The sequence below is a fragment of the Furipterus horrens genome, unplaced genomic scaffold, assembly GCF_987537825.1.
Source record: "Furipterus horrens unplaced genomic scaffold, mFurHor1.1.pri manual_scaffold_8, whole genome shotgun sequence".
NCBI lineage: Eukaryota > Metazoa > Chordata > Mammalia > Chiroptera > Furipteridae > Furipterus > Furipterus horrens.
In genome coordinates this window covers 30973093-30995823 of record NW_028327178.1, presented here as the reverse complement: position 1 = coordinate 30995823, position 22731 = coordinate 30973093, and the positions used below count along the sequence as shown (strand labels likewise).

At 34.7% G+C, this 22731-nt stretch overlaps 1 protein-coding gene across 2 annotated transcripts in view; it reads left to right on the top strand.

The window, feature by feature from the left end:
* Positions 1-22348, top strand: part of RNF138 (ring finger protein 138) — a 30743-nt gene extending 8395 nt beyond the window's left edge. Inside the window, exons 2-7 of one of the 2 annotated variants that reach the window (XM_090285672.1) lie at positions 7927-8092; positions 9825-9940; positions 16572-16628; positions 17462-17573; positions 19015-19122; positions 21036-22348. In XM_090285672.1, the coding sequence (XP_090141798.1) occupies positions 7927-8092; positions 9825-9940; positions 16572-16628; positions 17462-17573; positions 19015-19122; positions 21036-21104 (628 nt within the window). In that variant the 3' untranslated portion in view covers positions 21105-22348. The remainder of the gene's footprint in view (positions 1-7926; positions 8093-9824; positions 9941-16571; positions 16629-17461; positions 17574-19014; positions 19123-21035) is intronic. The other variant, XM_090285671.1, reaches the window with a different exon arrangement.
* Positions 22349-22731: the final 383 nt, after the last annotated feature.

Genomic DNA, 22731 nt, shown 5'->3' with positions numbered 1-22731 from the left:
GGGTGGCCTTCCCACATGAGGAAGGATCTCACAGACTCCACGTCAGTTGGCTATTCCCAGACAGTGGCGTGCTTGATTTAACAGGCTGGCATCCTTGTTGTATTCTGGTGGCAACAGATTTGGCAACAGGGTTAAAAGGCATCATTCAATCCATAACCACTAGATGACAAAAGGCAGAGATTAATTTTTCAATGTCCCACACTTGTCCAAAACCCTTTTGCTGAGGGGAATATTTTAGGTTTCCCCCTCTCAGACCTCTGGGCCCTTTCTGTCCAAGCCATTACGATAGAAAAGAGACACCAGTTTTAAAAGTGAAGTCCCCGTGCTTCACCAACCCAGTCACTTAGTTCAACCAAACCATTGAGTCTCAGGAGGCAGTGATGCAGACAGGATTAAGTGAGGCCTATACATACAATCACTCAGGTAATGAGCATAGGCTTATGCCCTATGAAAACAGAACACATGTTAATTTACACAACATAACCCACAAACCAGTCTCTAAACATGCGAGACTGTCTTATTGGAAGGACATCCAGTTGCAAGGCATTTGACATTCTTCTTGCCTGTAAATTAAGCATCTTTGATCGTGTCACAGACCTAGTTTAACTTTGAAATGAAAACAAACTTTAAATGAAAATAAACTTTAAAGATAGTTAGCTGCACTACTTTATAGTCTACCACTGAGCATTGTGATTTTCCTTGAATTGCGATTTTTCTCCTTAAGGTTACCCTCCTTGTTGTTAAAGGGACTGCATTAAATCCAATTTTAATTTATGCTTGTCGTTTGCCTAAACATAACAAGAGCGGCAAATGATCACATATTTATGTCTGCTTTGTTGGAAGTTACACAGGAACCTTTAGGGTGACCTTTAGTCTGTCCTTCAGGACACAGAAGCTGAGCCACATACCTGGCATTCAGCCTTGCCTGTAAACACCTGTCTTTTCCAAGTCCTTCAGGTTTTCCATTGTGCCTTAAGGTCCCTTCTAGCCATCTTTCAGAAAAGCAACCTTTGTTCCTTCCCCGGAAAGATGGCCATGAACCGCACAACCAACCAAGGTACCAGGCCTTTTATCTCGTGGGCTTTTATTACCTTCGTAAGTCAATCCCAAGTTCCTCAGGGCTTTTTGGTAACAACCAGAGCCCAAGCATGCCTCCTTTAGGCATGACATTCCAGTCAAAGTCTTGATAAGCAAAACCTCTATTAACAACTGGTCTTATTAGTTTTATGCAAAGGAACTTATGGCATTACTTACTTCTTCAGAATGCCAAATTCTGGAGAGGTCAAATAGGGAGAAAAATATACAGTGTGAAGGAAAATCCTTGTCCTTCTAATATTCACTAAAATTTCATTTCCATACTTTACATTTTCTTTTGTTCACTTTCCTACATGTGAAGGGTTTTGGGGGGGGGAGTTTGCTAGCTCATTTATTTATTTTGCTTTCATTTTTTCTCCCCACTAAAAATTTGTGTTTGTTTGTTTTTTTATTACAGTTGTCCCACTTTTTTCCTCATTGCTTCCCCACACCCTGCCCACCCTTTCTCCCAGGTCAGTCCCCACCCAGTTGTCTATTCCATGGGTCATTTATACATGTTCTTTGACTAGACCCTTCCCCTTCTTACCCTCCTCTCTCCCTCTCCCTTCCCCCCTTGTCATTGTTAGTCTACTCCTTGTTTCCATACCTCTGGTTCAACTCTCCTCATCTGTTTTTGTTGTTCATCAGTCTCCTGTATTAGGTGATATCATATAGTATTTCTCCCTTGTTGCCTGGCCCATTTTGCTAAGTATAATTCTCTTGTTCCATCCATGTTCTTGTAAATGGAAGAAGTTCCTTCTTTCTTTCTGCTACATAGTATTCCATTGTGTAAATGTACCACAGTTTTTTGATCCACTCATTTACTGATGGGCACTTAGGTTGTTTCCAGCACTTGGCTATTGTAAACAGTGCTGCTATGAACATAGAGGTGCATAAGTTCTTTTGAATTGGTGTTTCAAGATTCTTCGGGTATAATCCTAGTAGTGGAGTCGCTGATTCAAAAGGCAGTTCCATTTTTAATCCTTTGAGGTAATTCCATACTGTTTTCCATAGTGGCTGCACCAGTCTGCAATCCCACCAACAGTGCAGTAGGGTTCCTGTTTCTCCACATCCTCGCCAGCACTTGTTGTTTGTTGATTTGTTGATGATGGCCATTCTGCCTGGTGTAAGGTGGTATCTCATTGTGGTTTTTATTTGCATCTCTCTGATGGCTAGTGATGTTGAGCATCCTTTCATATGCCTATGGATCCTCTGTATGTCCTCTTTGGAGAAGTGTTTGTTTAGGTCCCTTGCTCATTTTTTAATTGGGTTGTCTGTCTTCTTGGTGTTGAGATTGTAAGTTCTTTATATATTTTGGAGATCAATCCCTTGTCTGAGGTATCATTGGCAAATATTTTTTCCCATATGGTTGGTTCCCTTTTCATCTTCCTGATGTTTTCTTTTGCTGAGCAGAAACTCTTCACTTTGATGTAGTCCCATTTGTTTCTTCTTTCCTTTATTTCCCTTGCCTTAAGAGATAAATCGGTGAAAATACTGCTACGTGGGATATCTGAAATTTCCTGCCTATGTTTTCCTCTAAGACTTTTATGGTGTCACATCTTACATTTGTAAGTCTTTGATCTATCTCTTAAGTTTATTCTGATGTGTGGTGTAAGTTGGTGGTCTAGTTTCATTTTTTTTTTTGCACGTCCCTGTCCATTTCTCCCAGCATGATTTGTTGAAGAGGCTCTTCTCACTTCTTTTTATGCTCCTTCCCCCTTTGTCAAATATTAGTTGGCCATATAGACTTGGGTTTATTTCTGGGCTCTCTGTTCTGTACCATTGACCTATATGTCTGTTCTTATGCCAGTACAAGACTGTTTTGATCACTGTGGCCTTGTAGTATAGTTTGGTATCAGGTTTTGTGATTCCTCCTGCTGTATTCTTTCTCAAGATTGCTTTGGCTATTCGGGGTCTTTTTTGGTTCCATATAAATTTTTGAAGTATTTGTTCTAGGTCTGTGAAATATGTCATCGGTATTTTAATAGGGATTGCATTGTATCTATAAATTGCTTTGAGTAGTATGGACATTTTAAAGATGTTGATTCTTCCCATCCATGAACATGGTATATGCTTCCATTTATTTGTATATTCCTTAGTTTTTTTCTTCAGTGTTATGTAGTTTTCTGAGTACAGGTCCTTTACCTCCTTGGTTAAGTTTATTCCTAGGTACTTTATTTTTCTTGTTGCTGTAGTAAATGGGATTTTTTCTAGTTTCTATCTCTGATCTTTTATTGCTGGTATACAGAAATGCCTTCAATTTCTGAATATTGACTTTGTACCCTGCTATTTTGCCAAATTCACTTATTAGGTTGAGTAGTTTTTTAGTGGAGTCTGTAGGGTTTTCTATCTACATTATCCTGTTGTCTGCAAATAATGACAGTTTTACTTCCTCTTTTCCAATTTGGATGTCTTTTATTTCTTTTTCTTGTCTGATTGCTGTGGCTAGGACTTCCAAGACTATGTTGAATAGGAGTGGAGAGAGTGGACATCCTTGTCTTGTTCCTGACCTCAGGGGGAATGCTTTCAGTTTTTGCCCATTGAGTATGATGTTGGCTTCAGGTTTCTCATATATGGCCTTTATTATGTTGAGGTATGCTCTCTCTATTCCCATTTTGCAGAGTTTTCATCATAAATGTGTATTGTACTTTATCAAATGCTTTTTCTGCATCTATTGATATGATCATGTGGTTTTTGTCTTTCATTTTGTTTATGTGGTATATTACGTTTGTTAATTTGCGAATATTAAACCATCCTTGCATCCCTGGGATAAATCCTACTTGATCGTGGTGTATGATCTTTCTAATGTGTTGTTGGATCTGGTTTGCCAATATTTTGTTGAGGATTTTAGCATCTATGTTCATCGGGGACATTGGCCTGTAGTTTTCTTTCTTTGTTGTGTTTGGAATTAGGGTAATACTGATTTCATAGAAAGAGTTTGGGAGTTTTCCCTCTTCTTGGATTTTTTGGAATAGTCTGAGAAGGATAGGAGTTAGTTCTTTCTTAAATGTTTTGTGAAATTCACCTGTGAAGCCATCTGGTCCAGGGCTTTTGTGTGCCGGGAGTTTTTTGATCACTGTTTCAATTTCACTAGTTGTTATTGGTCTGTTTAGGCCTTCTCCTTCTTCTTGATTCAGTTTTGGAAGACTATATGTTTCCAGGAATTTGTCCATTTCCTCTACGTTGTCAAATTTCTTGTGATAAAGTTGTTCGTAATAATTTCTTACAATCCTTTGTATTTCTGTGGTATCGGTTGTGATTTCTCCTCTCTCATTTCTGATTTTATTTATTTGGGTCCTCTCTTCTTGATGAGCTTGGTCAAAGGCTTGTCAATTTTGTTTATCTTTTCAAAGAACAAGCTCCTACTTTTGTTGATCTTCTGAATTTTTTGTTTAGTCTCTTATGTGATTTAATTCTGCTCTGATCTTGATTTCCTTCCTTCTACTCACACTGGGCTTTGTCTGTTGTTATTCTAGTTCTTGTAGCTGTAGGGTTAGATTTTTTATTTCAGATTTTTCTATCCTTTTCTGGTAGGCCTGTATTGCTATATACTTCCCTCTGAGGACTGCTTTCGCTGTATCCCATAGGTTTTGGGTTGTTGTGTGTTCATTATTTGTTTCCAGAAACTGTTTGATTTCTTCCTTGATGTCATTGTTAACCCATTCATTACTTAATAGCATATTATTCATTCTCCATGAGTTTGAATGTTTTTGAGTTTTTTCCTTGAGGTTGATTTCGAGTTTTAAGCCATTGTGATCTGAGAAGATGCTTGATATAATTTCAATGTTCTTGAATTTGTTGAGGCTTGTTTTGTGTCCTACCATGTGGTCTATCTTTGAGAATGTTCCACGTGCACTTCAAAAGACTGTATATTTTGCTCTTTGGGATGAAAAGTTCTATATATATCAATTAAGTCCGTTTATCTAGAGTGTTGTTCAATGCCTCAATATCCTTGGTGTTTCTTTGCTTCGAAGATCTGTCCATTGTTGACAATGAGATGTTTAAGTGCCCTACAATGAGTGTATTGCTGTTGATATCCTTGTAGTCTTCCTATATTTTCCTTATATATTTAGGTGCTCCTATGTTGGGTGCATATATGTTTACCAAGGTTATACATTCTTGACGGATTTTTCCTTAAGTATTATGAAATGTCCTTCTTTGTCTCTTTTCATGGCCTTTGCTGTGAAGTCTGTTTTGTCTGATACAAATATTGCTACCCCAGCTTTTTTTTCATGTCCCTTTGCTTGGAATACTTTTTTCCATCCCTTCACTTTCAGGCTGTGTATATCTTTTGTTCTAAGGTGGGTCTCTTGTAGACAGCATATATGTGGGTCATGCTTTCTAATCCTTTCAGCTACCCTATGTCTTTTGATTGGTGCATTTAATCCATTTACATTTAAGGTTATTATCGATAGGTACTTATTCATTGTCATTTTCCCCTTTGTACTTGTGTTCCTCTCTGTCTCTCTGTTTCTTCATCTTCTTAAAACAGACTCTTTAGCATCTCTTGCACTGATAGTTTGGTGGAGATGTATTCTTTTAGCCTTTTGTCTGGGAAACTCCTTATTTAATCTTCTATTTTGGATGAGAGCCTTGCCGGGTAGAGTATTCTTGGTTGTAGGCCTTTGTTTTTCATTGTTTGGAATATTTTTTGCCATTCCCTTCTGGCTTATAGTGTTTCTGTTGAAAAATCTGATGATAGCCTTATTGGAGTTCCCTTGTATGTTATTAGCTGGTTCTCTCTTGCTGCTTTTAGGATTCTCTTTTTGTCTTTTAATGTTGCCATTTTAATTATAATGTGCCTTGGAATGGGCCTGTTTTGGTTCATCTTCATTGGGACCCTCTGTGTTTCCTGGACTTGAATGACTTTTTTCTCCTCAAGTTAGGGAAGTTTTCTGTCATTACTTTTTAAAACAGAGTTTCTATACCTTACTCCTCCTCTTCTCCTCCTGGTATTCCTATGATACTGATATTATTACATTTCATGTTGTCCTGCAGCTCTCTTAAAACTTCTTCATTCTTTTTCAGTCTTTTTTTGTTTTGTTGCAGTGTCTGGTAATTTTTTTCTATGTTGCCCCTCCAGCTCACTGATCCAATTTTCTGTTTCCTCTAGCCTGCTTTTAATTCTTTCTAGTGTGTTCTTCAATTCAGAAATTGTATTCTTCATTTCCTCCTGGCTCTTATTGGTAGCTTCTATGTCCTTTTTCATGCTGGTGAAATTCTCAGTAAGTTCCTTGTAGTTTCCCTGGAGTTCTTTGTAGCATTTTCTTTGAGCTCACTGAGCTCATTGAGCTTCCCTATAATCCGCATTTTGAATTCCATGTCTGATAGTTTGCTTTCCTCTATTTCATTTACCACTCTTTCTGGGGATTCCTCCTTTCCTTTTGAGGAGGGTTGTTTCTCTATCTCCCCATTTTTGTGACTCTGTTGTTCTGCAACAGATTATATCAGAATAGATTGTTGTATATGTGATTTCCTCCCTGCACATTGATTTTTGGGCTACTAGCAAATGGCCGCTGAAGCAAAGGACACTAACACTCAGCTTAATAACAAGCCACTGAATCATATACTATTATACAAAATGCCAGTCTACATTCTTTGTTCACTTTGGCCATGAGTTTTCTCTTGGAGAAGCTGTTGAAAATTTACTAACTTCATCCCTGGCTGGTGAGGCTCAGTGGATTGAGTGTCAGGCCTGCGAACCAGGAGGTCACTGGTTTGGTTTGCTCAGGGCACATGACTGGGTTGTGGGCCAGGCATGTGAGAGGCAACCTATCAATATTTCTTTCCCACTCTTTCTTCCTCCCTTCCCCCTCTGAAAATAAGTGAAATTAAAAAAAAATTTTATTAGGTTCAGCCATTCCTTATAACTCTCTGAACCCTTTCTAAATTTTAGGGTTAAGTATTTATTATGAACTTAAATGTCTTTTAAAATGTATTAATATTTTCATTAGGATTGTTTGTGTCTTTGTTAGTGCTCTGGTGATAGGGTTGCCAGCTTTTTTTTTCCCCACAAGCCCTGTAAGTTTTAGTGTGCAGTTTTATAGAATGCAAGGTTTTTAGTATTACTTGTATTACATTGTATCAGAAATGCCTAAAATATATAAAGCAAATGATTTAGTATCAAGAAGATGAAATTGTAGTTGTAAATCATTTTTCCCTCATAAATTTGACACATCATTCTATTGTTTTGTCATCTGTTTGTTATTGCTGATGATTTTGATGCTACTCTGATTTTTCTTAGTAAGTCATCTATTCTTTTATTCCCCCTCTGGAATATATTAGAATTTGAAAAAAAATCATTAATTAAAAATTTCCAGTGATATATGTGGGTGTGGATCTTTTAAAACCGTTATACTGGTCATTCAGTTTTCCCTATCTACAGACCTATTTTTTGCTCTGGATTCTAGCAATTTTTAAATTTTATTTTAAGCTTGGTTAGATGATAATTTTTCTAAATTTCATTTTCAGTTTCAGTTTATATTCATTATTCTTTTATATTAGTTACAGGATAACCGTTTCAACATAATTACCCTTTTTTTTTAAACTCCTAATTAAAATTTTTTTCATGGAACTATAATATACATAATAGAAAAGTGCCCCAACATAAATGTCTGCCTTAGTGCATTTTTCCCAAACCAAGCACACCTGTGTATTCAGTACTCCAGAAACTTCTGTCATTCCCTTTTCCAAGGAGTGTATCCCACCTCTTTCAGGATTTATGTACATGTGAATAACCTAACTCATTTAACATGAGTACATATCCATAAGTGCTTGTTTGTGTTTAATCATAGCAATTAAAAGACTACTTTTTTCTATAGTTAACATGTCACAAACAAATATTTGGTTTAGTTTCTGTAGAAAATGTTTCCTGACTGCAATGAGAGAAAGCGGAATACATTGTCCCCTCTGCCGTGGAACTGTGACTAGAAGAGAAAGAGCATGTCCTGAACGGGCCTTAGACCTTGAAAATGTCATGAGGAAGTTGTCTGGTAGCTGCAGATGCTGTGCAAAACAGGTATTGTAAACGTGGCGTAGCTCTTGAAAGTCAAGTTTCTACTCTAAAATTCCTGTCTGAATATTCTTTGCAGGTGCCGTTTTGAAGAGAAAGAAGTTATTTAGATTGAGTATTGGGGTGAAAATGCCAAAATAAAAAAGTTATGGTTATAGATTATAAACTCTACTGAGAACAGATACTGAAAGAAAACATCTCAGAGTTTACCATAATTTCTACCATGTTCTTTTTTTCTCAATTAGTCATTTATTATCAAGTTAATGTAGATATGAACTAAATGAAAATGAGCAAAGTGAGATTCAACTCTTAAAGCCCATTCTGATACAAAGTCAACCGTTAAATAGTTTTTCTGGTGGTAGTATCATCAGTGCAATTTTGCACATAGAAATAGCCAAATGGATTTTTGTAGTCAAGGAATTCATTAGCTGCCCACTTGTGTATTTGTGTGTTTCATCTAAGAAATCACAAAATATCAGCAGAAGACTTTGCTTAAGATTTAAGGAGCAAGTGGGAAAATCAGGTATTGATAGATAACTGGCATTAATTCTCCAGTCTGATTTTATCTTTCTTCCATTTGGAGAAGGAGTAAAATGGTAAAGTGTGGTTAGGTTTAGAGTATATCCATGTATTTGTGGATTTATTACAGCCACTTTTTCAAATAGTTAATATAGTCAGTGAGTAAAAACCATTTGCTATCTCATGCATTCACCCAAGTCAGATCTGTGTTTCCATGTCTTTGAGGGAGGTCTTAACTGACAGGGCAATGAAGTGAAGCTGGAAAATACACTTGAGAGTTTTTTGGCTCTATTCAGAGAGAAACTGAAAAATATTCCAAGTGTTAACTAAGGGATATAGCTTTTTAAAAATGCTTTCTAATTCTGCCAAGTTGCAGTAGTTAAAGAATAATACCATGAAGCATCCTCATGGTACTTTTATTTTTTGTATATTATTAGTATTGTTTCAATTGTAAAATTATTTTGTATATTCTTTGTTAATATGTTTTGCACCGAGTTTAAGGACAGATGGATTCTTCTCCATTGTCTGCATCTAATGGAAAGAAGTGCATTAAAAATTAAATCACGTAAAAAGTAATTTAATCTCTTGTTTAAGTGGAATATTTAGTTACCAGTTTTTATCTTTTTCCCCCTCTTTTTGATGGTACCTCAAATCTTGTGAATTTTATTTTAAATTGAAAGTCATATTACAGCGACTCTCTCAGGAGCATGCCCATGCTGTTCCCCAGCCCCTCCCCACCAGGAGCATTTTCCTTGCCTCTCTTTCCTAAGCTGCAAGGGCCCTCTTTTGCCTCTGTAACTTGTTCCCTAAGCCCATTTCTTCTGTAGCTCACTTCTTCTATCTCTGTGACTTTGTAAATCAACTTTTTTTTTATCATTTGAGTCTTGGCTCTGAATTTTTTCTTAGCCAGAACTCATGTACTGAGGTTGCTAAACAAAGGTCTGGTCTGACTCCATTGATCTAACACTTGGTACTGCTCTTTCTGTCAGCAGTTAGACTGTTCAGTGCCTTCTTTACTTACTGTGTGTCTGTTTCCAGCTACTGGGGGGCTGACCTTCCTAGCACCTTGCCCCTGAAGATGTAGACAGACCTTTCTGTACCTTGTGATTTAAAGCAGCACGATCTGGTGTCTTCTCTGTGCCTTTTTTGTTCCTTTAGCTATATAAATAAAATTGTTTTTTTTTTTAAGTCACATTACATTTTAATCAATAATTTACAGATTAAATTCTATCGCATGAGACATCATTACAAATCATGTAAGAAGTATCAAGATGAGTATGGTGTTTCTGCTATCATTCCAAACTTTCAGATCTCTCAAGATTCAGTAGGGAACAGGTAAGCAATATTTATTCTTAAAAAGAAAATTTTTATACTTGAAATGGAAATTGTTTTGATATGATAACTATATGATAAGGTGTGTTTTGTTTGTATGTCTGTGTTTTTAAAGTAAAATGATATGAGAACTATATAATTTGTGTGTTTAGAAGTTTGATACATGTGAGATTACATGTGGGAGATCAACCTTGAGTTTATGTCATTTAAAAATAATTTTAGGAAAATTATACTTTTTTGAATAAAAAATATACTTAAGAGTCAAAGGTTATATTCTTTTGCAACTGAAGTTATTTAAAAACAAGAAAAATTCCCTTTTAGTAATGTATTTAAAAACTGGAAACTTCTTTTTTGCTACCTAAGAAATAGAGTTGTTTGAGATTTTTACTCTGATAGTAAGATGTCCTGTAAAAGTGAGACCTGGTATAAGACCTGGTACTATTAAATTCTTAGTTTTAGTCTCAATTTTTTTGAAAACTAGGTTTTTGCTTGATTTACTGTCTCAGATTTCTGTATATTAGACATTTTGTGAAATGTATTTCATATAGAAGAAAGGCCAAAATGCATATATGATTTAAGAAATGGTGATAAATACCTGATTACTCACTAACCCAGGTCAAGAAGTAGAACATTTTTTAGTACCTAGAATCTCCTTTTGAGCCCATGACCATCAGACTTCCATATGCCCAGAGGTAACCACTATTGTCTTTTTTGGGTCACTCTTTTTTCTTATTTGTTTTACCTCCACTGCATGTATCCCCAACAATGAAGTGTTTAACTTAAAAAAACTCAATAACAAGCACACACACAATTGTGTAAAAAAAAAAAAAGGCAGTAGGCTCTGCTATAGAAAGGCCCCTGAGACAGTATTTTAAGCAGAGACTCTTAATGATTTTATTTTAGTAGCAGTTATGTCACATGTTGTTAATTTTTGGTAATGTAATCACTCATACTTCAGTTAGGCTTCTTACCTATTCCTCAGCTAACACGGTTCTGGTAAAAGTCTTTAGTGATTTTATGATCGCCTATTCTGCAGAATCCTTTCATGTTCTCATTTACTTGACGTGTCACTGGATGAAATTGATCACTTGTATCTTGTGATTTAAAAAAAAAAAATACCCTTTGGTTTCTTCATCCCATATTGCTTTGTTATTGTACTTCTCTATTGAAATCACTCAACAATTTGTTATTAACTCAATAGATTATTCTTAAGGGCAGGGATGGTATTTGTCTTCTTGAACATTGTATCTCCAGCTCTTAGCAAAGTTCCTAATACGTATGATTTGTGCAATCACTGAGTGTTTAAATGACAAAATTGTCTTCTTAGGAGATGTCCCTTCTTCCTTTCTTATTCCTCAGATCTAATTGGTCATAGGTACTATTGATTCCTAATAGTATTTCTCATCTGTGCTTTATCTCTGTTGTCACTTCCCTAGCTCAAGCCCTCATCACCTCTCAGTTGAACTGTTCATTACAATAGATCTTTAGGTAGTGGTCCTCCTGTAATCTGTTCTATATACTCTTGCTAAAGTGATATTTCAGAAGTGCGGTTCTGATCTCTTTCTCCCTGTCCTTGCACCTTTCTCCCTATACCTTGTCAGTGACTTCTCATGGCCCCATGACATGTTTCTCATCCAAGGTTCCATGGGTGACTAAGGGCTCTAAACCACTTAAACTGCTAAATTTTTCTTTATGTACATTTTTTCTGGACAGAGATGTTAAGATTCTTAAGGGGTTCCATGATCTAAAGTCCAACAACTGGCTTATAAGACAAAATTTCTTATTTTAAAGCCCTTTCTGATCTGGCACTTGCCTTTCTTTTTAACCTTTGAATTTCTTGACTTCCCATCATTGCATCAAAAGCCTTAGTCTTGTTGAATTATTTGCATTATATATACCCTTGCCATCCTTGAGAAGCAACATAACTTAGTGGTTAAAACGAAGGCTTGGAGCCAGACTGCCAGTGTCCTAGATTGTGTCACTTACTAATTGTATGATTTTGATAAGAAATTGTACCTCAGTTTTCTCATTTGTTTAAAAAAAGTGGATGGTGGTGAGATACTATTAGCACCTCATCGGGTTAGGAGTCAATAAATAGATTAATAAGCATATTGAATAGTACTTTCTTGGGTAAATGTTAGTTTTTAATCATCATCATCATTGTAATCACTCTCTTACCTCTGTACTTTTACCAGTGGTACTCCCTTTCCTCACCACCTCAACCGACACTTGGCCAGCTGGCAGACATTTTCTTTTCTTTGAAGACTTAGAACTAGACCCTCTAATACTTTATATTTATTTATACTTATACTTTTTAAATATATTATATTTATGTCTTTTTACCTAGAATGGGGTTATTCATATTTATGTACTATGCAAAATTCTAATTGCATTAGAAAAGTTGAATTTGGATTTGGGTTTTTTGTAAGGAAACTGGTGAACAAAGGAAAAGCAATTTTTTTAAAAATATTTCTTCAGAAATATAAGATATGAAGACAGAATATAGCGAGGATCTTGGGAGGAAACAGATATGTTCAAATTAGGTAGTTTGAGAAGAATTTAGTGAAGGGACTATTTTCAAAGATTAGGGTACCAGGTACACTATGTGAGAAGGTTATAGAAAATCACAAAGGGTAGTGATTTATTCTGGGTCTACTGAAAATGGGGAGGGGAGAAAGTAGATACCAGAACTTGGAAAAAGAAAGCTGTATGGAGAGGGATGCAGTCAGTCAAGGCAATTTTACTGGGAACGAGTCTGGGAAATAAGTACCTCCTAACTTTCTTCTTGTTACATAGGGCTGTATTTTAAAGATCTTCTGACATGCCTTATTGCAGTTTATTAAAGCTTTTCTTTCAGAGGCTTTTCTGGATATTCTGTCTTAATCTAGGTGTGGTGATAGAATGGACAAGATGTATACATTCAAGTAGTTCTCCAGGAAGATTATTTCTAGTAGCTATACTTTTCTTTTTAATCTTTACCCAGGGATGTTATTGATTTAGAGAGTGAGGGAGGGAAAGAGAAAAGCATCAGTGTGAGAATGAAACATCGATCTGTTGCTGCCTCTATGCACCCATATGGGGGATCGAACCCTCAACCTAGGTATGTGCCCTGACCAGGGATCGAACCCACAACCTTTTGGTGTATGGATGGTTCTCCAACCGACAGAGCCACCCAGCCAGGGCTGGCAACCACGCTTTTGATAAACTTTATTTCGGAGAATTTAAAGTTTCTATTCTTTGTCAAGTAACTGAAGAGTAGATGTATTTTATATTATTGATTAATAACAGGTCCATATGCTGTAGTTAATAGCTAGTTAAGCAGAGTTTGGTGGCATTTTATGAAGATTCATTACTTTAAAAAGACCTTTCTGGCCCTGGCCGGGTGGCTCAGTTGGTTGGAGCATCATCCCAGACTTTAAAAAAGGTTGCGAGTTCGATTCCCAGTCAGAGCTTATACCTAGGTTGCAGGTTCCATTCCCAGTTGGAATGCATCCTGGAGACAACTGATTGATATTTTTCTCACATCAATGTTTGCCTCTTCCTTCCTCTTTTTCTAAAATCAATAAACATATCTTTGGGTGAGGATTTAAAAAAAAAAACTAGCAAATTCAAGGGACCACCTCAGAATAGAGCCTGTTTTTTTCTTAGAATACAGTTTGCAGTATTCTCTCATAAGTACAAATGGGTGATGAAGACTGGATTCTATGGTTATGGAAATTCTTAAAGTGGTATTTACATGTACCTATCTTGGTAGTCAAAAAGTTTTCAAAATCCATAGATCATTTCATTATTCTCTTTTTAAAAAATTTTATTTGTGATTTTAGAGAGAGGGAGAGGAGAATCATAAATTTGTTTTTCTACTTATTTATGCATTCGTTGATTGCTGCTTATATGTGCTCTGACCAAGTATCAAACCTGCAAGTTGGTATATTGGGACGATGCTCTAACTAATTGAGCTATTTGGTCAGGGCACATTTCATTATTCAACATATATTTATTGTACCTTCTGAACTACTGAGCACACTCTGCATGTTGTTGAATATACAAAGATGGGCTACATAGACATAATCCCCTTTTCCATGAATATAAGTAGTATAACTTTCAGTTGAGTGATTCAAAATAAACTAGCATTGGTTTCAGTCAGATCATTCAGAGTAGAACTATTACTATTAACTAATAAATGTTGAAAGATGTTTAACAAATTATTGCATTGGCATGGGTAGTTTCTCTTAATAATTATATAACAGTGCCATTTCTTTTACTAAGGCCATTTCTAATTCATAACAATAAAGTTCTGCTTTTAACATATAAGACTGTATCTTTCTGTTTTCTTTAGCCCCTAGAAGTGAGGAGGAGAAAAGGAGGATGCATGTAATCATTAAGCTAAACCAAAACACATTTCTATTTTATCTTCCTTGGAAATTATTTGGTCTGCAGGCTTTTCCTACTAATTTTGATTCTTTGTAAACATTAATAACTTGATATCTGTAAGCTCATACAGATTTCTCTCCAATGTGTTGGACATTAAAAAAAAATAGTATCTTTTTTTTTAAAGTATATTTTATTGATTATGTAGTCCCAATTTCTTTTCTCCTTTGCTCTCCTCCACCCGGTACCCCCTTTCCTTCCAGCAATCCTAACCCCCTTAGTTCATGTCTATGGGTTGTGCTTATAACTTCTTTGACTTCACTCTTTCCTATATTATTCTTAACTTTCTCCTGTCTATTTTGTACCAACCAATTATGCTTCTTAATTCCTGCACCATTTCCCCATTTCTCCCTCTTCCCCCTCCCAGCTGATAACCCTCCAAATGATCCCTATACCTCGATTCTGTTCCTATTCTGGTTTGCTTAGTTGGATTTTGTTGTTATTTTTTAGATTCAATTGTTGATAGTTGTGAGTTTGTTGTCATTTTAATGTTCGTAGTTTTGACCTTCTTTTTCTTAAGTCCCTTTAACCTGGCTGCTGTGGCTCAGTGGATTGAGCGTCGGCTTGCTAACCAAGTGTCACTGGTTCAATTTTCAGTCAGGGCACATGCCTAGGTTGCATGCCAGGTCCACAGTTTGGGGGCACATAAGAGGCAACCACACATTGATGTTTCTCTCCCTCTCTTTCTCCTTTCCCCTCTAAAAACAAATAAATAAAATAATAAAAATATACTTTTTAATAAAGTCCCTTTAACATTTCATATAGTAATGGCTTGATGATGATGAACTCCTTTAGTTTTACCTTGTCTGGGAAGCACTTCATCTGCCCTTCCATTCTAAATGATAGCTTTGCTGGATAGAGTAATCTTGGTTGTAGGTCCTTGCTTTTTATTACATTGAATACTTCTTGCCAGTCCCTTCTTGCCTGCAAAGTTTCTTTCGAGAAATCGTCCCAGTCTTATAGGAAACCCTTTGTAGGTAACTCTCTGCTTTTCTCTTGCTGCTTTTAAGATTCTCTACTTATCTTTCACCACTGGCATTTTAATTATGGTGTGTCTTTGTGTGGTCCTCTTTCGGTCTAGCTTGTTTGGGACTCTGTGCTTCCTGGACTTATATGTCTATTTCCTTCACCAAATTTAGGAAGTTTTCCTTCATTATTTTTTTCACATAAGCTTTCAATTTCTTGCTCTTCCTCTTCTCCTTCTGGCACCCCTATGATTCGGATGTTGGCACGTTTAAAGTTGTCCCAGAGGTTCCTAAGCTTCTCCTCATTTTTTAAAATTTATTTTTAGAGAGAGGGGAAGGGAGGGAGAAAGAGAAGGAGAGAAACATCAATGTTTGGTTCCCTCTTGCACGCCCCTAACTGAGGGCTTGGTCCACAACACAGGCATATGCCCCAACTGGGAATCAAACCAGCAATCCTTGGTTCGCCAGCAGGCACTCAATCCACTGAGCCACACCAGCCATGGCTAACAACTCTTTTAAACCTATGTAATATGTATACATTTTGTTCACAAGCTATCTCATTTCTGTTTTAACATTTCTGCTATTGAAAGGCCTTGTTTTTATAAAATTGACCACATTGGTGAAATTCTATAATGTCCCTATATAGAATACTCACTCTTCCCTCAGGAGTCCTCTGTTCATGCGTATGACACATGACTCTGGCATCAGGTCTGAATGAGGGTTTCAAGATGTTCTATATATTAAGTATTGGAGAGTCTAGTTTCTTTTTGGAAAATGAACATTCAAGTATTTTCTTAACCCTATTCCACTTTCTAGTACACAACCTTAAACCATGTTCTGGTTATAAACCAAAAAGTTCTTGAATTCTTGAGCCTATCCCACCATTCAGGTACTTACTAGCTTGGGTAGAGGAAGAGGTAGTCTTCATTTTAAAAGTCTGAAGGACCTGGGGAAATGTTCTCATTCTGTAGATTTAAGATAATTCTGCAAAATTCTACATTTTCTATACTTTTGTTACAGCATAAAATAATTTTGAAGGACATTGAACAAGGATGCAGTAAGCAGTCTTATTCAGAATTTATTTGAAAAGTAATTAATGCCATGTATTATTCAGAACAATTTTAAGTTCAGGGTTTTAAAATAAATTTGGACTGGTCTTCTTAATTAGCAGTTAAAGTTGATGAATCTATATTGTGCTTTATTACTTGAGGTATTAACTTTACCCCCCTATGCTTCTTAAGTAATAGGAGTGAAACATCCACATCTGATAACATAGAAAGTTTTCAAGAGAATACAAGGTAAGCTTTTGAAAATCCTGCTGCTTTAGTAAATAGTATCTATTATTATATAACAATAGATTTTTAAGTTAAAAACTTTTTACTCAGTTAAATCACCGGACACAATGTTAGAACTTAGTTTAGAAATAAATGATGCAATTGCTGCTTTTATGGATCGCATTAAATTAGAAGAGTTTTTAGCTATCCTCTTTCACTGTGGTTAGGTTTCTTTCATGCATAATTTAGGTAGAGTTGTCAATATCTAACTGTCTCTTGCTGAAATTCAGAGGTATTAAAACCCAGTGATGCATAATTCTCAAAATGTTTTGAAATAGCAATCAGTTTGATTATCAGTGCTTTTTTGTTTTTCACTTTTTCCTAGGAATTTTGTATGTTAAGAGTCCCAGAGACTGGGATAGATGAAATATATTGATGGAAGTTGTTTCAAAATTAAAGTCCTAGATACAGGGTTTACAAACAGGAACACCACAGGATATTTAAAAACTTACAGGTGCATGCAGTGACATCTTTTGGCCTCATATGAATAACCAAATTAAGTTGTTTGGACCTAACTTCTTAAATACATGGAACAGCAAGGTTGGCTTTTGTTTTGGTCTAAAGGTACCATGAAAAAAATTACTGAGACATTAAAATGAGATTGGGAATATTGGTTGTAGGTTATTTATTTTAGTTTTTTCCCCCCATAAAATTAGAGAATCTTGGAAGTCTGTTAATTGTAACTTAAAAACAAAACAAAACCCTGTAATAATTGGTTAAAAACCAGGAGAGCATTATTTCTATGTTGCGATTTGTGATTTCAAATTAAGTATACTTCATTGAATATTGTTTTATAGTTCTTCTGGGCATCCCACCTTTAAGTGTCCCTTGTGTCAAGAATCAAATTTTACCAGACAGCGTTTACTGGATCACTGTAACAGTAATCACCTCTTTCAGATAGTTCCTGTGGTAAGTACTTATGTCTCTGATAGTCTTCAGCTTAAACACGCTGCTCCATGTGTTTCACTTCATGTGTACAACAGGGAAGGTAGTTGATTTAAATATAGAAGGGGCATTATCAATAAGGTAGATTTTTGTCAACAGAAGATATGAAAGATTTGAATTTAAATGAGATTTCAGTAATTTATGAAAAGGAGATACTTGTTGTGAGAGTAATGTAGACAAATAGTGCAGAGAAGAGTGAAATAATGAAAGGTGAACTGGGGGCTCATTACCCAGCTCTGGGGTTTTTAGTTTCTTGGTCTATAGGATGCTGTCAGCTCGATCTGGTCATGTGGATCTGTTGTAGGTGAAAACTGTAAGTAAATATAGAAGTCACTTGGTATTTTGAATTTGTATCCTTGCAGAATCTAGTATATGAATTTATACTGCAAGGAAGGAAAGGAATCATACTTACTTTTTGATGCATATGTATCTTTTTGATACCATTTTGAGGGTGTGTAAGAAAGTGGTGAGACCTTTTTGGTGAATGAAGGAGATAGTGCAGAGTGCAGGATTCCAACATTGTGTTAATGATCCTACAACTCCATTTGGAACATGAGTTTCACAGGTAAGTGATTTCAGCTGTGGGTGAAACAGGAGTAACTGAGCTAGAAGAGATACTGCCCTTTCAGCTGTACATTTTCATATATAAATATTTTCTTCAGAAATAATAAAAGGAAATACTATAAATAAAATAAGAATTGTAGATATTTCTAAGCAGTTTTAGTGGATGTACTAAAAAAAAAATTGTGAAGGAATAGGTCTCAATAACTATTGTGGATGCCCTTATAAACTTGTCTCATAGCACTAAGGGATCATACCACCAACTTTGCTCATTAGGACAGGGTCAGTTACTGTTAAATAAACAAATGTAGTGCCAAAGATGTCTCTAGGGAAAAAACCTCATATTGAAGAGATTTAATTTGTTTTATATTGCATTAGCAAATTTTTATTTGATTTCATTTCATTATATCATCCATTCATTTTTAAAGCTGTGCTTCATTTAAAACCTTAAGGATACAATTTAAAGTTTACTACTCTTATATTTTACTTATAAATGAAATAAAGCTTATAATAATTACGTCACAGTTATTGTGTGGCTCATATTGGTTAATAATAATTAACATTACAAATAGTATTGTTGAAAACTGGATGTGGTATTTCTCTTGAAACAGTTGTGTAATTGGAGATTTAAGTTATAGAATATATAACATCCCCTTTTTATTATGTTGTGTTAGAATAATGTAATTTAAGGTAATTTGGCTGACAAATGATCTAATCATGGAATTTGGCTCTAGAATGCTTTTCATGTAGGTGTTTTTGGTTATATAAGCCTGTGTTTTAATATTTTCAATAATTATAACATTTTATTTTCATTGATTTTTATTTCAAACATTGTTTCTCATAGACATGTCCTATTTGTGTGTCTCTTCCTTGGGGAGATCCTAGCCAGATTACTAGAAATTTCGTTAGTCATCTAAATCAAAGACATCAGTTTGATTATGGGGAATTTGTGGTAAGTGAATTCTTTAAGATTAAGAAAATACTGTTTAAGTATTCATGTTAAATTAACTTTTTCAGTTTAGACTTGAGTTTTGAGGCAAGCTGTTGTTTCATATTAGATGGTTACAGAGCAATTTCTACTCTTTCTATAATAATATAGGTGAATTTTGGTTTGTGAAAGTGGTAAAAAGTTCAGTATAATGTCCACCTCCTGTACCAGAGAGATAAATAATAAGAGGAAGAACAAACACTCAGAGTAACAAAATGATTTACGTGAAAACTGTATAAGGGAAGACTGTAATTGCTAGAGAAGGAAAATTGGTACAACAGATGAAAGAGGATGTGTTTTTCATGTAGTGTAAGTTGCTTGCTAAACCCATTATAATAGATATATCTAGCACGTGAGACACATTTTTAAAAATGAGGGAGCTTAATTATCAAGTAAAGCCACGTTGAATGGTAGATTTTTGGCCTTAGTTGACTGCTTTAACAGGTTGAGTGAAGAAAGTTACATATGTAAAAATGGATTTTTAAAGCAAAACATGCAGTTAATTTTTGCTTTCCAAATGTATCATGATAATTTCAAAAAAGATTAGATGTGGCTTTTGTTTTAAGTATTGTGGGATTGCATTTTATTCACTTTAGTGTATTAAAACTTTACCTAGTTTAAAATTAATTTTGACAAAGAATAGCTGATACTTTTTCAAGTTTAGGTAGTAAGTATAGGCATGTGCAACTCTTGACAATGACATGAACAAAAATATTTACATTTTCCTCTACCTTCCAGTGTTGAAATCACATCACTTCTGATAAATATTTATTTTGTGGAATTTGCATTTTAATTATGCTCTTTCAAAATTACTCAAATATGTGTAAAATTCAGGTATACTCTTATAATGTTAGTATTTTTATGAAGCAATATTAGGTTATTTTAAAATTCTCACTGTAAGAAAGGTTACTGTGTCTACAGGGCTATGTATTTGGAAAAACAGGTGAGCCACTTTTGATATAATTGGCAGATTGTTTTACCTTCACAGAAAAATATGTAATTTTAATTATTTGAGATTGTCAAGTGGTAGTCTATTCTAAAGCAAACTCATAGACCATAATTGATAGCAAACAGAATTTTTTAAGTTGAGTACTAGTATAACTAAGATTGAGTGAGCTATAGTTTTTAGCTTCATGTGATGGTTAAGAAGCTGTTATTTGACTCTTGTTGATTGAATAAATGCTTATTTTCTTTAAAATGAATTTACCTTCAGATGTTGTCATTCTTTTCTAGAGATCACACAAAATTTATGATTGTGGGTTACTCTTAGCTATACTTTGAATTAATGACTAACCATAAGGCATTTTTTTTTTTAACCATTTATTTTTTTATTATTTTTTTTTTTAATTTTTTAATTTTGGTTTTTCAATTACAGTTGTCCCCTTTTCCCCCAATTTCTCTCAAGGCATTTTTAACTTTCAGCTTTTATTCTCTGCTGCTCCTCTGTTGTTTATCAATTATTCCTAAATTATTACAATTAAACTTAATTTTTTATTAAAGTTTATGTACATAAATCCTATATTTTAAAGGATATATGTTGGCCCTGAACAGCGTGGCTTGGTTGGTTGGAGCATCATCCCGTAGACTGAAGAGTTTTGGGTTCAGTTTCCTGTAGGGGCACATGCCCAGGTTGTAGGTTTGATCCCCAGTTGGGCACTTATTAGAAGGCAACCAGTCAATCTCTCTCTCTCTCTCTCTCTCTCTCTCAAAGCAGTGAAAAAAGGTCCTTCGGTGAGGCAATAAATAAATAAAATCTTTTGTAACATAAACTGTTTCAAGTATGTGTAAGAGTGTGTCAAGATGTGTAATATACTGGGCAAAGTATTGAATAGTTGACTATGTTTTTTCTATTGACATATTAATGTTACCATTTTTAGAATCTTCAGCTAGATGAGGAAACCCAGTATCAAACTGCTGTTGAAGAATCTTTTCAAGTAAACATCTGAAGGCTGGAGACATCTGTGAATCTTTGTACCTGCAAGTGCCATCTTTAAGGAGAAAACTACATGAAGTCACCATTTCAATAACTTGATGTGTATATTAATAAAAGTAATTAAGCCTATTATTTCAGTTTTTTAATTGAAAAATGAAGATGAGCCATCTAAAAATGTCATTCTTTTGATAAGTTAAAAAGTGAACATTAGGATATTATCTTTAAAAGCATTAAAGTGATTATATTTCATTAATGTATTGGTGAAAAGGGAATACTTATTGTAGTTTTTCTTTTTTATATTACATATTCTTGAATTTTTCCTTATGTTGCTTTTGAAATTTGATGCAGTTTCTCCCATTGATGTTATTGTACACAGGTAACATGCAGTAGCAAATGCTGGAAGATGTGATTGATATAAATGTAACAAATCTGAGCCAGTTATTAGAGTTGCAGATGGAGACTTGAAGTGCTAAGTGAAACAATCCAAAGGAAAAAAATTTTTAATACAGATTCTAGCTGAAGAATTCAACTATAAGAACATGGTATTTATATAACATTTAGTATTTTTGAAGACTAGTGAGATTTCTTTAATAATTTTAACTGTTCAAAAAGTGAAAGCTCGTGTTCTTTTTCTTTGCTATTAGAAGGAAATATCAAGAGAAAAATTTCTTTGGCAACCAGTTGGTAATTTCAAATCTTGTTTGTTTGGCTGACTAATTTATAACCCTGGAGCATATTAAATTGAATCACAGTTCTTTGGCTTCAAAATTTTCAATAGCCAGTATTTCTGATGAAGTAAGATGAAACTTTAATTGAAAACTTTCAGTTGGTGATTGAGTTGTATGTTCTACATATATATTTAAGTGAGAAGTTGGGCTTCATCTCAGTTGAGAAATTCAAACAAAGCTAAAGATGTATATGTATAATATACACACATGCATGCAGTTTATCAGGTCATATACAGAATTTATTAAGATTTAAAAATAGATAAGCAATATGGAATTGAATCATTTATCTGATTTGATTAACATTTTGTATATCACCAAATTTTTGAAAAATAACAGTCAAATGCTATTTGGTCTAGTTGGCTGCTATTACACCTTAAAATTGAGTTTACACACACACACACACTCAATTACCTGTTTTTATGGTGCTCATTTGTTCTCAAAAGATAGTGCATGACTATGAAGTAGTGAGTTATATTTTACCAGCCACTTTGTTTCACTACTTTTTAGTCACACTGGGTTTGTTCTTAGTATTAATGAGAATCATAACTTGTACTAGAATGCCTAAATCACAGAATAAAAGATGAAGAGTGGATTAGTGCACATTCCATACTAATATACATTGTTTATGCTTTCTTTAAAATAAATAACTAAAAGAACATAAAATCTCAGAAGTAGTTTGCTGCTAATATATACGTATATTGTATAAAAAGGTATATTTTGGTTTTGTTAAAACCCTTGTTAACTTTTCTACAGTGAACCTTTTTTTAACTTGGTTTAATAAAAATGTTAATTTTGGAAGTGGAGTTTTGTAAAAACCTTTTTCAGTCAAACAGTAATGACTTTATTTATGGGTAGTAATAACAGTCACCAAAAAGCCATACATCTTAATGAACTAATGCCTTTGTTCTATCA